This window comes from Nymphaea colorata, chromosome 1 (genome assembly GCF_008831285.2).
Source record: "Nymphaea colorata isolate Beijing-Zhang1983 chromosome 1, ASM883128v2, whole genome shotgun sequence".
NCBI lineage: Eukaryota > Viridiplantae > Streptophyta > Magnoliopsida > Nymphaeales > Nymphaeaceae > Nymphaea > Nymphaea colorata.
In genome coordinates, this window is record NC_045138.2 from 176,149 (window position 1) to 189,390 (window position 13,242).

The 13,242-nt window shown below is 37.6% G+C and overlaps 1 protein-coding gene across 3 annotated transcripts; it reads left to right on the plus strand.

The window, feature by feature from the left end:
• Positions 1 to 4,079: 4,079 nt before the first annotated feature.
• On the plus strand, positions 4,080 to 6,353 carry LOC116247892 (U-box domain-containing protein 26-like). Of its 3 annotated transcripts, none has more exons than XM_050075851.1 (2): positions 4,080 to 4,553; positions 5,237 to 6,353. In XM_050075851.1, exon 2 carries the CDS (start codon positions 5,255 to 5,257, stop codon positions 6,314 to 6,316), a length of 1,062 nt encoding a protein of 353 aa, XP_049931808.1. In that variant the 5' UTR covers positions 4,080 to 4,553; positions 5,237 to 5,254; the 3' UTR covers positions 6,317 to 6,353. The 3 variants fall into 3 exon arrangements, with proteins under 3 accessions (XP_049931808.1, XP_049931811.1, XP_049931807.1); XM_050075854.1 differs by having other exon boundaries at positions 4,080 to 4,456; XM_050075850.1 differs by having other exon boundaries at positions 4,081 to 4,553; positions 5,063 to 6,353.
• The last annotated feature ends 6,889 nt before the right edge of the window (positions 6,354 to 13,242 follow it).

Consider the following 13,242-nt stretch of genomic DNA (forward strand, 5'->3'; position numbering starts at 1 on the left):
CAGTTGAGGGTCGTGCTGATGATGTGTACTCAATTCGATTTTTGTGGGTACTATTCTTTTTGTACTGCAAATGATAGTTGCAGGACATTAGAGTGGATGAGTGTAAGAAAGACTACTAAGGTTTCGAAGCAGCCCTAGACCGTAGAAGTATGGAACTCGCGAACCACCATCTTCAAAAAGAGACTTAGATAGGGATGTCAATATATATGATTTGAATCGAATATCCGACCGAACCGATATGAAAAAATAAGATATGGAAAAAAATTTAATATCCAATTAAGAAATCGGATCGGATTCGGATTTAATAAACGGCATCTGATCGGATTTGGATTCGGAAATACATAAATATCTCTGATCGGATCGGATTCATTTTTAGACAAATATTATGTATCTAATGCTATTAAAGTTTGAAAATTGGCAAAATCTCATTCAAAATTCAGATTCATATATAAATATAAAAATCAGATTCGGATTTGGATTCATTGTAAAATTAGATTTTCGATTCGGATTTAAATAATCTGAATATGTGAATATCGGAAAAAATGAATATGATTAAGGATATTACGATTTGAATCCGATCAGTTGACATCTATAAACTTGGACAATCTCTAGTCCAAATCCGCTTTATCCAAACTCCAAATTTGGGTCTTCAGATCTGATACTACCGCTCCAATTTGCTCAAACTCGTGAGAATTGTTTATGAAATGGGATCTCGTGGTAGAAGCAACGACCAGGTTCAAATTTTAACGGATCCGGATAAAAGAGTAAGACCGGAACCCATCAATTTGTGCTGGCTTTGATCCGATCTTGGCTCGGATCGAGGTGATGTCTACGTATTTGGATTCAGATTGGATATAGTTATTCCAATATCTGACTTTTAATCTGAAACTCAAATCGGAAATTAAATCTGCAAAAATACCAGTTGGTGCCCAACCAGAAATTGGCCAATTTGAGTCGAATCGGTGCGAAACTGATTTGATCCTATTATAGATACAAGAGTTCAATATATTAGCTTAACTATTTTTGAAAAATTAAAATGTTTTGTTTCAATGTATTTTCTATTTATTTTTAAAATTATTATTAATATTGCTGACCAATTCGTTTAAGAAAAACACATGCATTTTTTTGCCAACCCAATTAAGAGTTAGAAGACAATTTTGTTTATGAATCCGACAACTCAAGTTTGAATCCAAAATCCGGCAACTTGGATTCGGATCCAAATCAAATATCGATTTCTTAACATATGCAATTGGCGTGATATCTCTGGATTGGATCATTCCCTGTGCTCACTTGGTTAGTCAGTTTAAGATACATGGAGTACTATGGATCCTTTATTTCTGGACTATTAAGATCTGGATTGAAGCCTCAGATCTGCAAAGAATGACCCGAGATGGTGACAGAGAGTGGTCAACCGAATTTTGACAAATTTTAGAATTTACATAAATTTTTTTAAAAAAATTAAAATTATTTGAAAATATAAATCCTTCTTACTTTTTGTCTTAACTCTACGACCAATATTAGCCAGCCACGTGGCCCAAAAGGAAGCCCATAAGATCCTGTTTGGGCTACCACGAATTACCGACACGCCTCCTGGATCAGAAGGTCTCACCATATCTCGAATAATCCGGTTCGGTTCAAAAATATCCGGTTCTGACTTGAGGCCATTTATTTTTCTACTGGAGCTGCCTTTCTCTTGCCTATATTCAAAGCAAGCCGAGTCATGAACGGCACGTGACCAGCCCTCTTCATTCACGTTCAACTGTTAGTAGGATCACGTGACAAAGTGGGCATAAAAGTAAAAGGGCAGAAGTCCATGACAACCTTCGCTGCAAGGTTTCGATTCTCACCCCTCAAAAAAATAAAAATTTTAATAGGCCTCACTTTTTTTTTTTGGATAGTGAGTTGATATTCATGAGAATCGAACCAATGACTAACACTCGCTCGAGTTAACTGGGTTAGCTGAACTCAAGCCGTGCTGAGTATCTAAAAAGAACTGAGTATCAAAAAACACTAATAAGTTTCTCTCGTACCTTAGAAACATTCAAGGGAGAGTCAAGGCAGCTCGCAAGGGCCTTGGCTCCACCTCAAAAAAAAAAAAAATCACTTCTACTATATATAAATTTTGAACAATGATATTTCGGTCATGTTAAAATTTAAAAACTTTAATTCGATCCTTTTCATGAAAAATTTCTGGTTCTGCCCTTAGACACATCGGACCATATGCATGGAACACATTATATATGGCCATGCGGAACTTATATGAGTCTTGAGTCTAACCATGTGAGCTATGGACCGACTAGGTGCACCTTAATATATCCTTTTAACTAAAAATTTCTACCTTCGCCATTGACTTGAACTTGACTTAGTTTACTCGGAGCTATCATTATGTAGGACCAAATAAAAATTCACAAGAAAAATGTTTTTGATGTTCTTGTGTCAAAAAAGGCATTTTGAGAGTTTGTTGATGACAGGCAAACAAAATTTTTTTTTTGGTACATCGGAGCAGTTTAGAACCGCATTAACGATAGGAAGACAATTTCATGATTAGATTATGGAGATCTTTGACTGGAAAATGGTGTGTATGAGCATGTGTGCTACATGTAAGTTTGTTTTCTTAGGCCTAAGGGATGTAGCACGACCGAGTGGCCGGCAACTCATTAAAAGAGGGTTTGAGTTTTGAATCCTTGTGGTCGTTGTCATGTTGTCATGCTTTGACGTGTTATTTTTTATATTACATATGAGAGGCAGAGCCATAAATTTTTCATGAGGGGAGCCGAAATAAAGTTTCTAAATTTTGACACAAGCCGACATATCATTTTGCAAAATTTTTATATAGGACAAGTAAAACTTTCTAAAATTTACATGTGAATTTTTATTTTTTTAAAAAAAAAAATTGAGGTGGGGCCAAGACCCATGTGGATCACCCTTGGCTCCGCCCATACTGCAAATGGTAGCAAGCATAACCCTTGAACGAAAGAGTACGATCGTAAGTTCATCCAAGTCTCGAAGTCAAAAGTTTCTTCTCTCATGAATAACCTTGGATCCTTATATACCAAAAAAATGCTAGAAATAAATAAATTTTGGCTGGCATAGTAAATTTCTGTCACATTATTTCAGCTTTTTTTTTCTTTTTTTCTAAGGGTGAGTGGTTAGTACCACCGCCCATTACTTCAGCTTTTTTTGTCAAAAGAAAAAATGTTATCCAGTTAGGAATTTCGAATCCTCTGTTTGCTTCACATGCTTAATTTGCTTAGTGTAGGCTTTGGAAGGATGATTAATTTCAGTGAACTTTTGTTTTTCTTGCATAAGAAGTGGTTACGAACGCCTTTCCATACGATAGTGGAAACTAATGCATGTTCTTAACCACACAGAACTTGCAATATATATAAATATGATTTGAATTCAACAATAACACATCGTATTTATTTTTCTCAATGACTTAAAATGGTGTGGAGGTTTAACATTTCATTGTTAAAACAACTGAAGCTACTTATATATGAAAATGGTTCATCTTAAAATTATTCAAATTCTTATTACTAAGTATGTCTAGTAATTTCAGTAACTGAGAGAAGTATTTCATCCCATCAAGAAAACCTTAACGCATTCTCTCTCTCCCACTATATATATATATATATATATATATATATATATATATATATATATAGACGCTTGTACGAACTCACCCCGACAGTGCGGCTGTAAAGGGACAAAGTTTTTCGAATGCCTGTGTACTCAACAGTTTTCTTTCTATTTTTCGATTTACAGATACGAAAACTGTGCTTGATCGACAAAAATCACAAGGTGGGGACAAAGCGGTCATTCTTCACACGCATCAGACCTTCATCAAAGCTCAAAGGCGTCAAAAAAATCGATAACCAAAAAATTAGGAAAGAAAAGATCAGAAATTTTGAAAAAAAAATTGTTTCGAAGAAAAAGTTTGGAACGCTAAAAAGGAGATCACAGTTTCAAACGCTTTAATGGCAGACAAGATAGCATTCAAACATCCCACCGTTGTCCACCAGCATTACATCAATCCCCCCGCCCTTCTTTTGACTGCACTCCCCACCAATCACACTCAGGAGACTCTCTCTCTCTCTCTCCCTCTTCCTCTTTCCCCCCTCTCTCTCTCTTCTGCATTGTGGTTAACGGTTTTCTCCCTTTCTTGCCTTGTTGTATTCTCTTTGTCCTCTCCCTACTTTTCCTGGATCGCCACTCCATTATTTTGAGAATTGATGGATACCCATTATGGTTTTTGATAGAAATAGGGGGCTGTGGTGTTGATTCTTGGTTGCCCCATCAGTGGCCTTGTACCCTCTCTAGTCATTATCTATGGTGCTGGCCTTGCTATTTTCAGTGAACAGACTATTGATGAATCTTTAGGTGGGTTGGTCTGTCCCAGCAATGGCGGTAGTTTCAATCTGGTCAAGGGACTAATGATTTTTTTTTTCTTCTCCGGGTGAGTGGCAATCAACGCTTCTTCTTTAGAGGAGGTAGTGAGCCACTGATTCTCTTCTTCTGTTGCATATAAGTTGGTGGAGGATGCCTCTCTTGTAGTGAGTCTCCATTCTTTTCCGTCCGCCTCCGTGCACCTTCATTTTCACCCTCTATGCTTTCTGTTTGCTGCCTTTCTAAGAAACTTGCAGAATACTTCAAGACCCACATTTTAAAATTTCGAGTTTGATCTGCCATTTGATTTGTTTTGCTTTGTTTCTAAATCTGTGTGTGCTTCTAAACTCGAGCTCTTCCTGATAAAAGTTTTTTGTTAACAAATGCTTCTCCGTCGTCTCCAGTTTGTCTTATTATTGAAGAGTTGATGTAGAGTCTGAAAACCGTTCTATAATCTCCAAAATCCGATTAATTTTCTCTTCTTTTCAACAGCCCTAGCCTCCCTCCTCTCTCTGCTAGCAAGCCTTGCAAGTTTGAAGATTTTTCTGTTTATATTGACTGCAAAAAGGTTGTCTTCTCCCAAACAAGCAATTGGTTTTTACTTGAATTTGTTAAGCGAGTCTGCAAGCCAACCTCAGGAGACTTCTGATTCTTCTGTCGTTGATCATATCTGTAGACGATGTCGTTGATAGACGATTTCCACATGAGGATTCCCCACTTGTATAGGTGCCCGATTTCTCTGGATTTGTTCAGTGATCCAGTTACTCTCAGCACAGGGCAGACTTATGACAGGTCCAGCATAGAGAAATGGTTTGCAGATGGAAATGACACATGTCCTGTGACCATGCAGAGACTCCGTGACTTCACCATGGTTCCAAATCGCACCCTCAGGCACCTGATCGACAATTGGTTGCTAATGGAAGCCCAGCTTGATCCACAATGCCAGGAAGTGATTGGCCCCCATGCTTCAATTGGTTCCCTCAAGTTTAATTTGCAGTCTGTGGAAGCCGCCCCTAGTCTGAAGCTCGACACACTCAGGAAGATCAGAGCTTTAACCAAGGAATCTGACATGAGAAGATCTTGCTTTGTCCAATTGGACTTCCTTCCTCTGCTGCTTCAGCTCGTGTTCCAAGTCCCCGAACCAAGGAATGAACTAAAATGCGAAGATTTGGAACTTGCAGAAGAAGGTCTCTGCTGCATCCTGAACTTACTCAAGCCCCCTTGCACAGACAAGTTTGCAGCACTGAACATGATGAAGAGTTCTGCTTGTCTCAATCCCTTGCTTAATTTACTGGAGCAAGGGGGAACGAAGATCAAAATGAGTGTGTGCCAACTTGTGGAAGCAATTACTTCTTTTCCGCAGACACAGGGACTCAATTTGATCTTGGGGAAAACTGAGAGACTAGTAAGAGGTTTGGTTCGTCTTCTTCAGTGCAGGAAGCATATCAGCCTATCAAATGCAGCACTTCGAGCTGTTCGTGGTCTCTGTTCTTTGAATTCAAACCATGAAGACATCATCAGAGCTGGAGCAATGGACGGCCTGATTGCATCTATTCAAGAGGATGACAAGCGCATCACCTCCTGTGCTCTAACCACAATTGAGGTTCTATCAATTCACGACAGCGGGAAAAGGGCCTTGGTTGATAATGAAAAGGCAGTCCCTGTTCTCGTCAAGATGCTCTTCAGAGTCTCTGACAGTGGAGGAAGCGAAATCGCTGTTGGTTTGCTTCTGGATGTCTGTCAAAATTCACCGCAGGCTCAGGAAACAGCAATCCGAGCCGGCGCTGTGACTCAGATATTGCTTCTGTTACAAAGCCAATGCAGCTTCAGGGCAAAAAGCAAGGCCAGGATGCTGCTGAAGCTTCTCAGATCAATGTGGACTGAAGATCCATGCATGTATGGAGCGCAGTACGGTGTAGTTGAATCATAATTAAAAGAAACAAAAAGAAATCCAAAATTTTTTGTCAGCTTAATGTTATCAAGTTCATTCAATTTGCTGCTAAATGATATCCCACATACTGTTGGTAGTTAAATAATCCATTTGGTCTCTCCCCAAAGCATTTTCCTTTCTTCCCCCGTCATGATAATGGGGTTAAGGCATCTACATGGGGTTTTTAACCCTCATGTCTAGAAACTTCAGCAATCAACTGGAAGTAAACAGTGTAATGCAAGGTAAAGTCCTTGCAATTACCCCAGTTGATACTGTTCAAGGGAATAGCTACAGCAGCAACAGTGATAAACAGTAGCAAGATGTATTATGGCAATAGAAAAGAGTAAATGTTCCATATATTTTCTGTTATTCGACCGAAAATTGATCAAAATGGTTGATGTCCTGCACAAAAATGATTGTGATTGATAAAACAGTGAGTTGACATCGTTTAGACCCAAATTGTCTTAGTGGAAAGACAAAAGCGCATCTGTTGATTTCTAATTCTAAGATATAATTGCTGTTTTGAAGTTCATTGTTGAGGGCGAGAATCTATCCAAACTCCAAACAGAAATTTATTGCAGTCAATTTTATTAAAAAAGGAATCAAGTCTTAAACTTGATTCGATACTGCCCCTACCAGATGAAAGTAAAAGGAATACAACTAAAATATGAGTGGCATTCACCTAAGAAAGATCTTTTCTGCTTAGCATCCGAACCATATCGTCAACATTGAATTGTAGTGTTTGGAAGATGATGGTGTTATGTTACACTACTACTGTGGAAAGTTTGTGTACCATAAATAAAACCATGCACAACTGCCGTCATCCACATTTACTTTGGTCACAGATGGAGGAAGGAATGACAACTGAGAAGGTACTTTTCATTGATGATCACAAGGGTCGCATTTTACTTTGCTATGATTTCTAAAACTTAGAAGCTTGTGGTCATTCTTTACCTCCTGTAAAAATGGGAGCCCTCTGAACGCTAAAATTCTTGGTTCAGGATCGATGTTTGGATCACCGTGGGATCAAAGCAAGGTGAGTGCAGGACTAAAAGGAGAGCATTCTCATCTAACAAAGCTTGTACCTTCTTATGCTTAACTTTGGAAATTATTGTGATTGTGATTTGCCGAAACCTGTATCTTGGTAAAATCCAATGATCACAATCTGTTGCAGATGTGCCTTCGATTCCATTAGTTACTTTTCAGTGTTTAGCAGCAGGGAGAAGATGGTGTTGGAAAATTGAACTCGAAGGAGCCGATGGGTTGAAGGTTCATTGAGTTTCCTGTGATTAAAGCACAGTGAGTGGCCTATCCTATATTGGCTTCTGCATATAACCTGTCTGCAGCATTAGATAGAACATTTGGTAGCCAACTTGATATTTTTACTACAATGGCATCTCTGTCTAAAGTGAGAAACATAAGCCTGTAGATTCACTACGAACATTACACAGTTCTTGGCATCTATGTAGAAATTCAAATTGTTCTCATGTTTTCTTTTGAGGCATCATCAGTTGCCCAAGAGTCCAACTCTGTCCCTGTTATCATATGAATCAAATGCACCTTTCATTAAGAAAAATCACCGTCAACACAGGAAGTATCTTGGCACTTTGTGAAATATTATTTTAGTCTATCAGGATCTGTAAATTCTTGTCTTTGTTGACAAAGAAAAACTATAGGAAAGAACCTTTCTTCCTTGGGCTTGAATTCCAGCCTGAAATCCAACCAAGGCCTATAAACAGACAAACTATTCCAGCCATACATTCAGTGAGATATTCCACAAGATAGCAGAAATATTTAACATCAAACAATGACAACCTGCACAGACACAAAATATAAAAACCAGCACCGCTTCAAAAGCGCTCCTTAAATCCAGCAAGATAACAGGGAACTCCTGCAATATGATTCATCATGTTCTTGAAAAACCCTTCGCTGTATAGATTCGAATGACTCCGAGAGAGGCATACGCATACCTACAAATATACTGCATCAGAACTGCGCAATTCAGGCACCTTTTTCGCAAATCCAACCTTGTATATATGTTGAAGGTGGTCCACTGCCTATGCATCTAAATAACATGCTCACATTTTCTTATTCGAAAAGAGACAAAAAATAGGCCTAAATATTCATAAAAGAACTTGGGCATTAATTTTAAAGCCTGAAGGAACCCCATAGCCTCTTCATATCAAGCATATAAAATGCCTTCTATGTTATCGAGTTTAACAAAAGGACAATCCCAGTTTTTATGGGAGGAGTCATCGTCCCGCCCCGACTCTGAAGTACCAGGCCTGCTTTAGGTGACTAGTAGCACTTTCGCTGTGCTTGAACTGTTCCTACTATCGATATTTTATATTGTTTTATCCTTTTTCACATCTATTACATGGAAGAAGATCATTTGGAACTGCCAACTCAGGCTATGTTTAATAGTCTGAGATTCAAGATCCATGGCTGATCGGGAATCCATCTTAGGTGAAATCGACGGCTGAAGCAAGCAGTGGATTTCATGATTACAGATTTGAGATTAGCATTAAGCTGTCAAACCATGGATCTATAGCCCTGAGAGGTTTCTAGCTACAGATCTACAATTTTAAGTTTTATGTGGATTTGTGGTAGCCTCAAAGGGCTGTTTGGAAGTTGGAACACCATGTGAATGTGAAGGTGTTCATGAATCTGCCTCAAATTTTAAGATAGGTTTATAAGACACCCACTAAATGTTTCATTTACCGAACGATCGCTTGAAGTGGTAAAGCATGTGATTAGCGTCCAAAAAAAATTGAATTGCAATTGTAAGGATGCCAATGTATCCAATTTGGATCAGATATTCGTTCGTTCAAACTATTCTGAAAAAATTGGATATAAAAAAGAATGAATATTTGATTAAGAAATAGAAACAAATTTAGATTTAAAAAGTCACTTCGAATCAGATTCAAATTTGGATACATATAAATATCCTATCATATTCGGATTCTGATTTAGTTTTAAACCTATATCTGACAACCTTGCATTTGAAAATAGGCCAGATTCAGTTCAAAAATTGGTTTTGGTTTTAGGTGTGAATGTAAAATTCAACTTCGTATCAGATTTCGGATTTTAGTATGACATTTTTTTCATTCGTGTTTGAAACCAAATTTGAATCTGAACATCTGAATATTTGGAAAAGCAGATACAATTAAGGCTAATATCCAATTGAAATCTAAACTATTGACATCCCTGTGCAGATGATGTCTACTCCTTGAGGAAGAAAAAGAAGAAAAAAGAAAGGACAAATTGATTGATGTACATGGGACGGGGGGAAGTTACTTGACCAAGTTGACACCACAACACAACTTTGAGACATATCAGTGGCGGAGCTACACTTGGGCCAGGGCTGGGCATAGGCACGTGGGGGCGAGAACGTCATAATGATGTGTTTGCTTTGAGGACCGTCACTCCTTTGTCCCGAACTCGAACCCTGCCACATTGGGCCCATGTCTTTTTGACCTCACCCCCTTTCGGCTCGATCACTTAGTGTGTACCACAGTTTAGATTTCTAGCTCCACCACTGAAAGCAACATCCAGTATCGCTTACCTAAGCTAAAATAAGTTTTATTTAAGCTTAGTAAGATAAGTGGTTGAGTGAGACATATTTAAACGATGGAATATATATATATATATTGGTAGAAACCAAACCAATCAGTCCTTTTAATATGATATTTAAAGTGTTTTTTTTCTAAAAAAATCTAAAATTACCCAATGGCGAAGCCAAGGGGAACTTGGCAGGGGCTTTAGCCCCCCTCGAAGAAAAATTAGGTGTAAATTTAAAAAAAAAAATATGAAAAAATTTATTTCTGTTCATGTTGAAATTTTGAAACTATAACTCAGTTTTCCTCATAAAAAATTTCACTTTACCAATAGATTGATGCAAAATGTATTTTGAGTTGATCATTTTTTAGGTTTTGATAGTGTTTTTATAATAACATAAACATTTTAATAATAAAAAAGCAAATATTTTTCATAAAAAAAACTTCATTCAAAAGCATGTTTTGTATCAAAATAGTTTTTATAAATATATTAAGATGTTTATATTTTATTAAAAAAATAAAAGGTATATATATGCGTGTACGTGTGGTAATTGCCCACATGTGTCATGTGTCTCGCTCTTGAAGAAGAGAACATTACTTTGTTGGCTACAGAGAAAGGGAAGGAGGAGCGAGTACGGCGCACAGTGACCGCCTGATTTGACAAAATCTGATGGCCATGTGCCATTCATGAGATACGTAGGTTCCTCCATCCATGGAAGTTATATATATATATATATATATATATATATATATAATAAAATAAAAAAGTTAGATAAATGCACAAGTTATGGGCACATGTGCAAGAACAAAGATATATCACGTGAATCTTAACTTTATCCGTAAGAAATGTGTGTGCGATTTTAATGTTCCAAGAAAGGGTTTGTCTCATGCACTGTCCAACAAATTTTTATTGCTCTCTGCCCATTTCATTTCAGTCACTAGCTCCCAGTAGTCAGTCAATAGCACCTCCCTACCTATCGAATCTTGCTTTATTTTCCTCGAATTAATGACAGAACCTTGAAAAAGAAAAACAACAAATTCAATAGCTTACCTACTCTAAAAGAAACCTATCAATACAAGGCAGTATATATATATATATATATATATATATATATATATATATATATATTCTCATCACAAGATCTTTGGGCATCGTAAGATGTCGATCTTTTAGACCATTCAGTGGCATCCTTACGAAGCATGGGCAAGGAAGTGAACTGCAATTGCAAAAGATATCAAGGGGCTTTCATTCTTAAAAGCAATCACGTGTGTGCCTACATGCATGCATTAGGTGCATGCTGTGAGATGCCAGAGGATTCCTCCGGCCACGGTGACTCTGAAGCTCACTTGTAACGGTCATCTGATTTATTGTGATGAATGGTTAAGAGAAAAATAAGAAAATAAAGATGATGGGCACTTTCATTATCCTATATTAATTCACATATTTTTCTCTTTTTTGTTTCTCTCAACTGTCTATTATAATGGATCAAAAGCCCTCATGAGTTACTTTGATTACCTTAAATAGCTAGTCACCATATATATATATATATATATATATATATATATATATATATAGAGAGAGAGAGAGAGAGAGAGAGAAAAAAGAGTGGAAACGGATCCACTTAACCTCCATAGCAGCACCTTTATGTGTGTAAGACACATAAAGAGACTACTAATAATAATTACATCAGTGTTTTCCTCCCTCATCTCTTTCTTTAATGAGATTCAGTGTAGAGAGTGAAGAGAGTCAGTGAGGAAAGGGGTAAACATAGAACAAGATTGGGAGTGAAGACCTAATCTCTGCATATAATGGCAGTCAAACGGGGAATGTAGAATGTAAAATGCCACAAGAAGAATTGCTTCCAGTGACAAAAATCTTTGACCTTTTAGACTGCCCGCGGGACTAAAGTTAAAGTGACAGAAAGCGAAAGATCATCAAGATATCCCATGCAAGCTTGGCTAGTAAAAAGACCTTTTAAATCTGAATTACACATTTTCTTCTTTACAAAAACCAAATTGTAGGTCAGCCAATTTCCGAGACAAAAATGGCTACATTAACATATTGAAAAATCAACATGGACTTTTAAGAATTGGAAATTCATATTTTCATATGCAAGCAACATTATGCGTCCATGTCGTTTAATTGCAACAGTATAGTATGTCTTCCATCCATGGCTTCCACAATATTAAGTGCTAAAAGAACTTTTTCCTGCAAAAACGAAAAACTTTTCAATCATATTCTAGTGATTCCCAATGTTTTCTCTTTCTCACCTTCCAACGCAAGTGTCATGCACAAGTGGGCAGCTACAAGTACGAGAGAGAGGTCAAATAAAATTGAACATTCCTCGTGCAACCTGTAGGCCTGACAAGATAATGTCAGTTCATGCATAATGCTGCCGCTAAGATCCACCAACAGTTGAATGAAAAGTCAAGTCCTTCCACCCATAGATAAACCATGATCGTGCCGATGCAGACTGAAAATTGACCCTTATTTGCTCGTGCTCTCACCTGTAGATAACTTTCGTATTCCTGTTTACACCTCTTTCTAGTGCACACTTTCGACGTTTTCTTAAAGAATGTTCGGACACCATTAGTATCAGGATAACCACCACTTGTATAAGAAAATATTTACTGTCTAACATTATTACAGGAAAATATTTACTGTCTAACATTGTTACAGGAAACAATCTTCTGATATCGTCCCATATTCACTCCTGCAATTTCCTACACTTCTAAGTTGATGTAGAGCCAGAGACGCAAAGCAAGTGATTAATACAAGACGTGCATATATTTTTTCCAGTTACGGTATGGAGAATTGCTCTTATTAATGATGAATAGAGACATCCACTGAAAAGTACGGGGTAACATGGTGTGCCATACAGAGTGGGCTCGAAGTCAGTGTCATGCCTCTTCACTGAGACTCTGAATTGCGTGTTTGAATGGAAAAGCACGAATAGACAGTAGATTCCATCGCATGTTTAGCTGTCACCTGCACTGCTTTGACATCCACATGAATGGAAATAAGGTTACCTAGTGTTGCATGTGGCATCACCACCAGGGAGAACAGATGAGCCCCGTTGGCTTGTCACAGTTTACAGATGATGATCCACAAGATGGGAAGTGTGTATCCTTGAAAGTGTGCATGAAAATGCCATTCACCAGAAAATAAATGGGTTGAATAGACTCCTTGTGAGACCCAACGGTCCCAACCAACAGTATGGACACAAATGTTAGTTACATTTACAAATAAATGACTGGTTGAGGTGGCAGTTTCACCTTTTTAAGTAATGTTAGTTTTAGAAACAAATTATTTATTTAAGAAAAAGAGACCCATACTTAGTAACTGAAATAACAGCGACATTTTTCAAG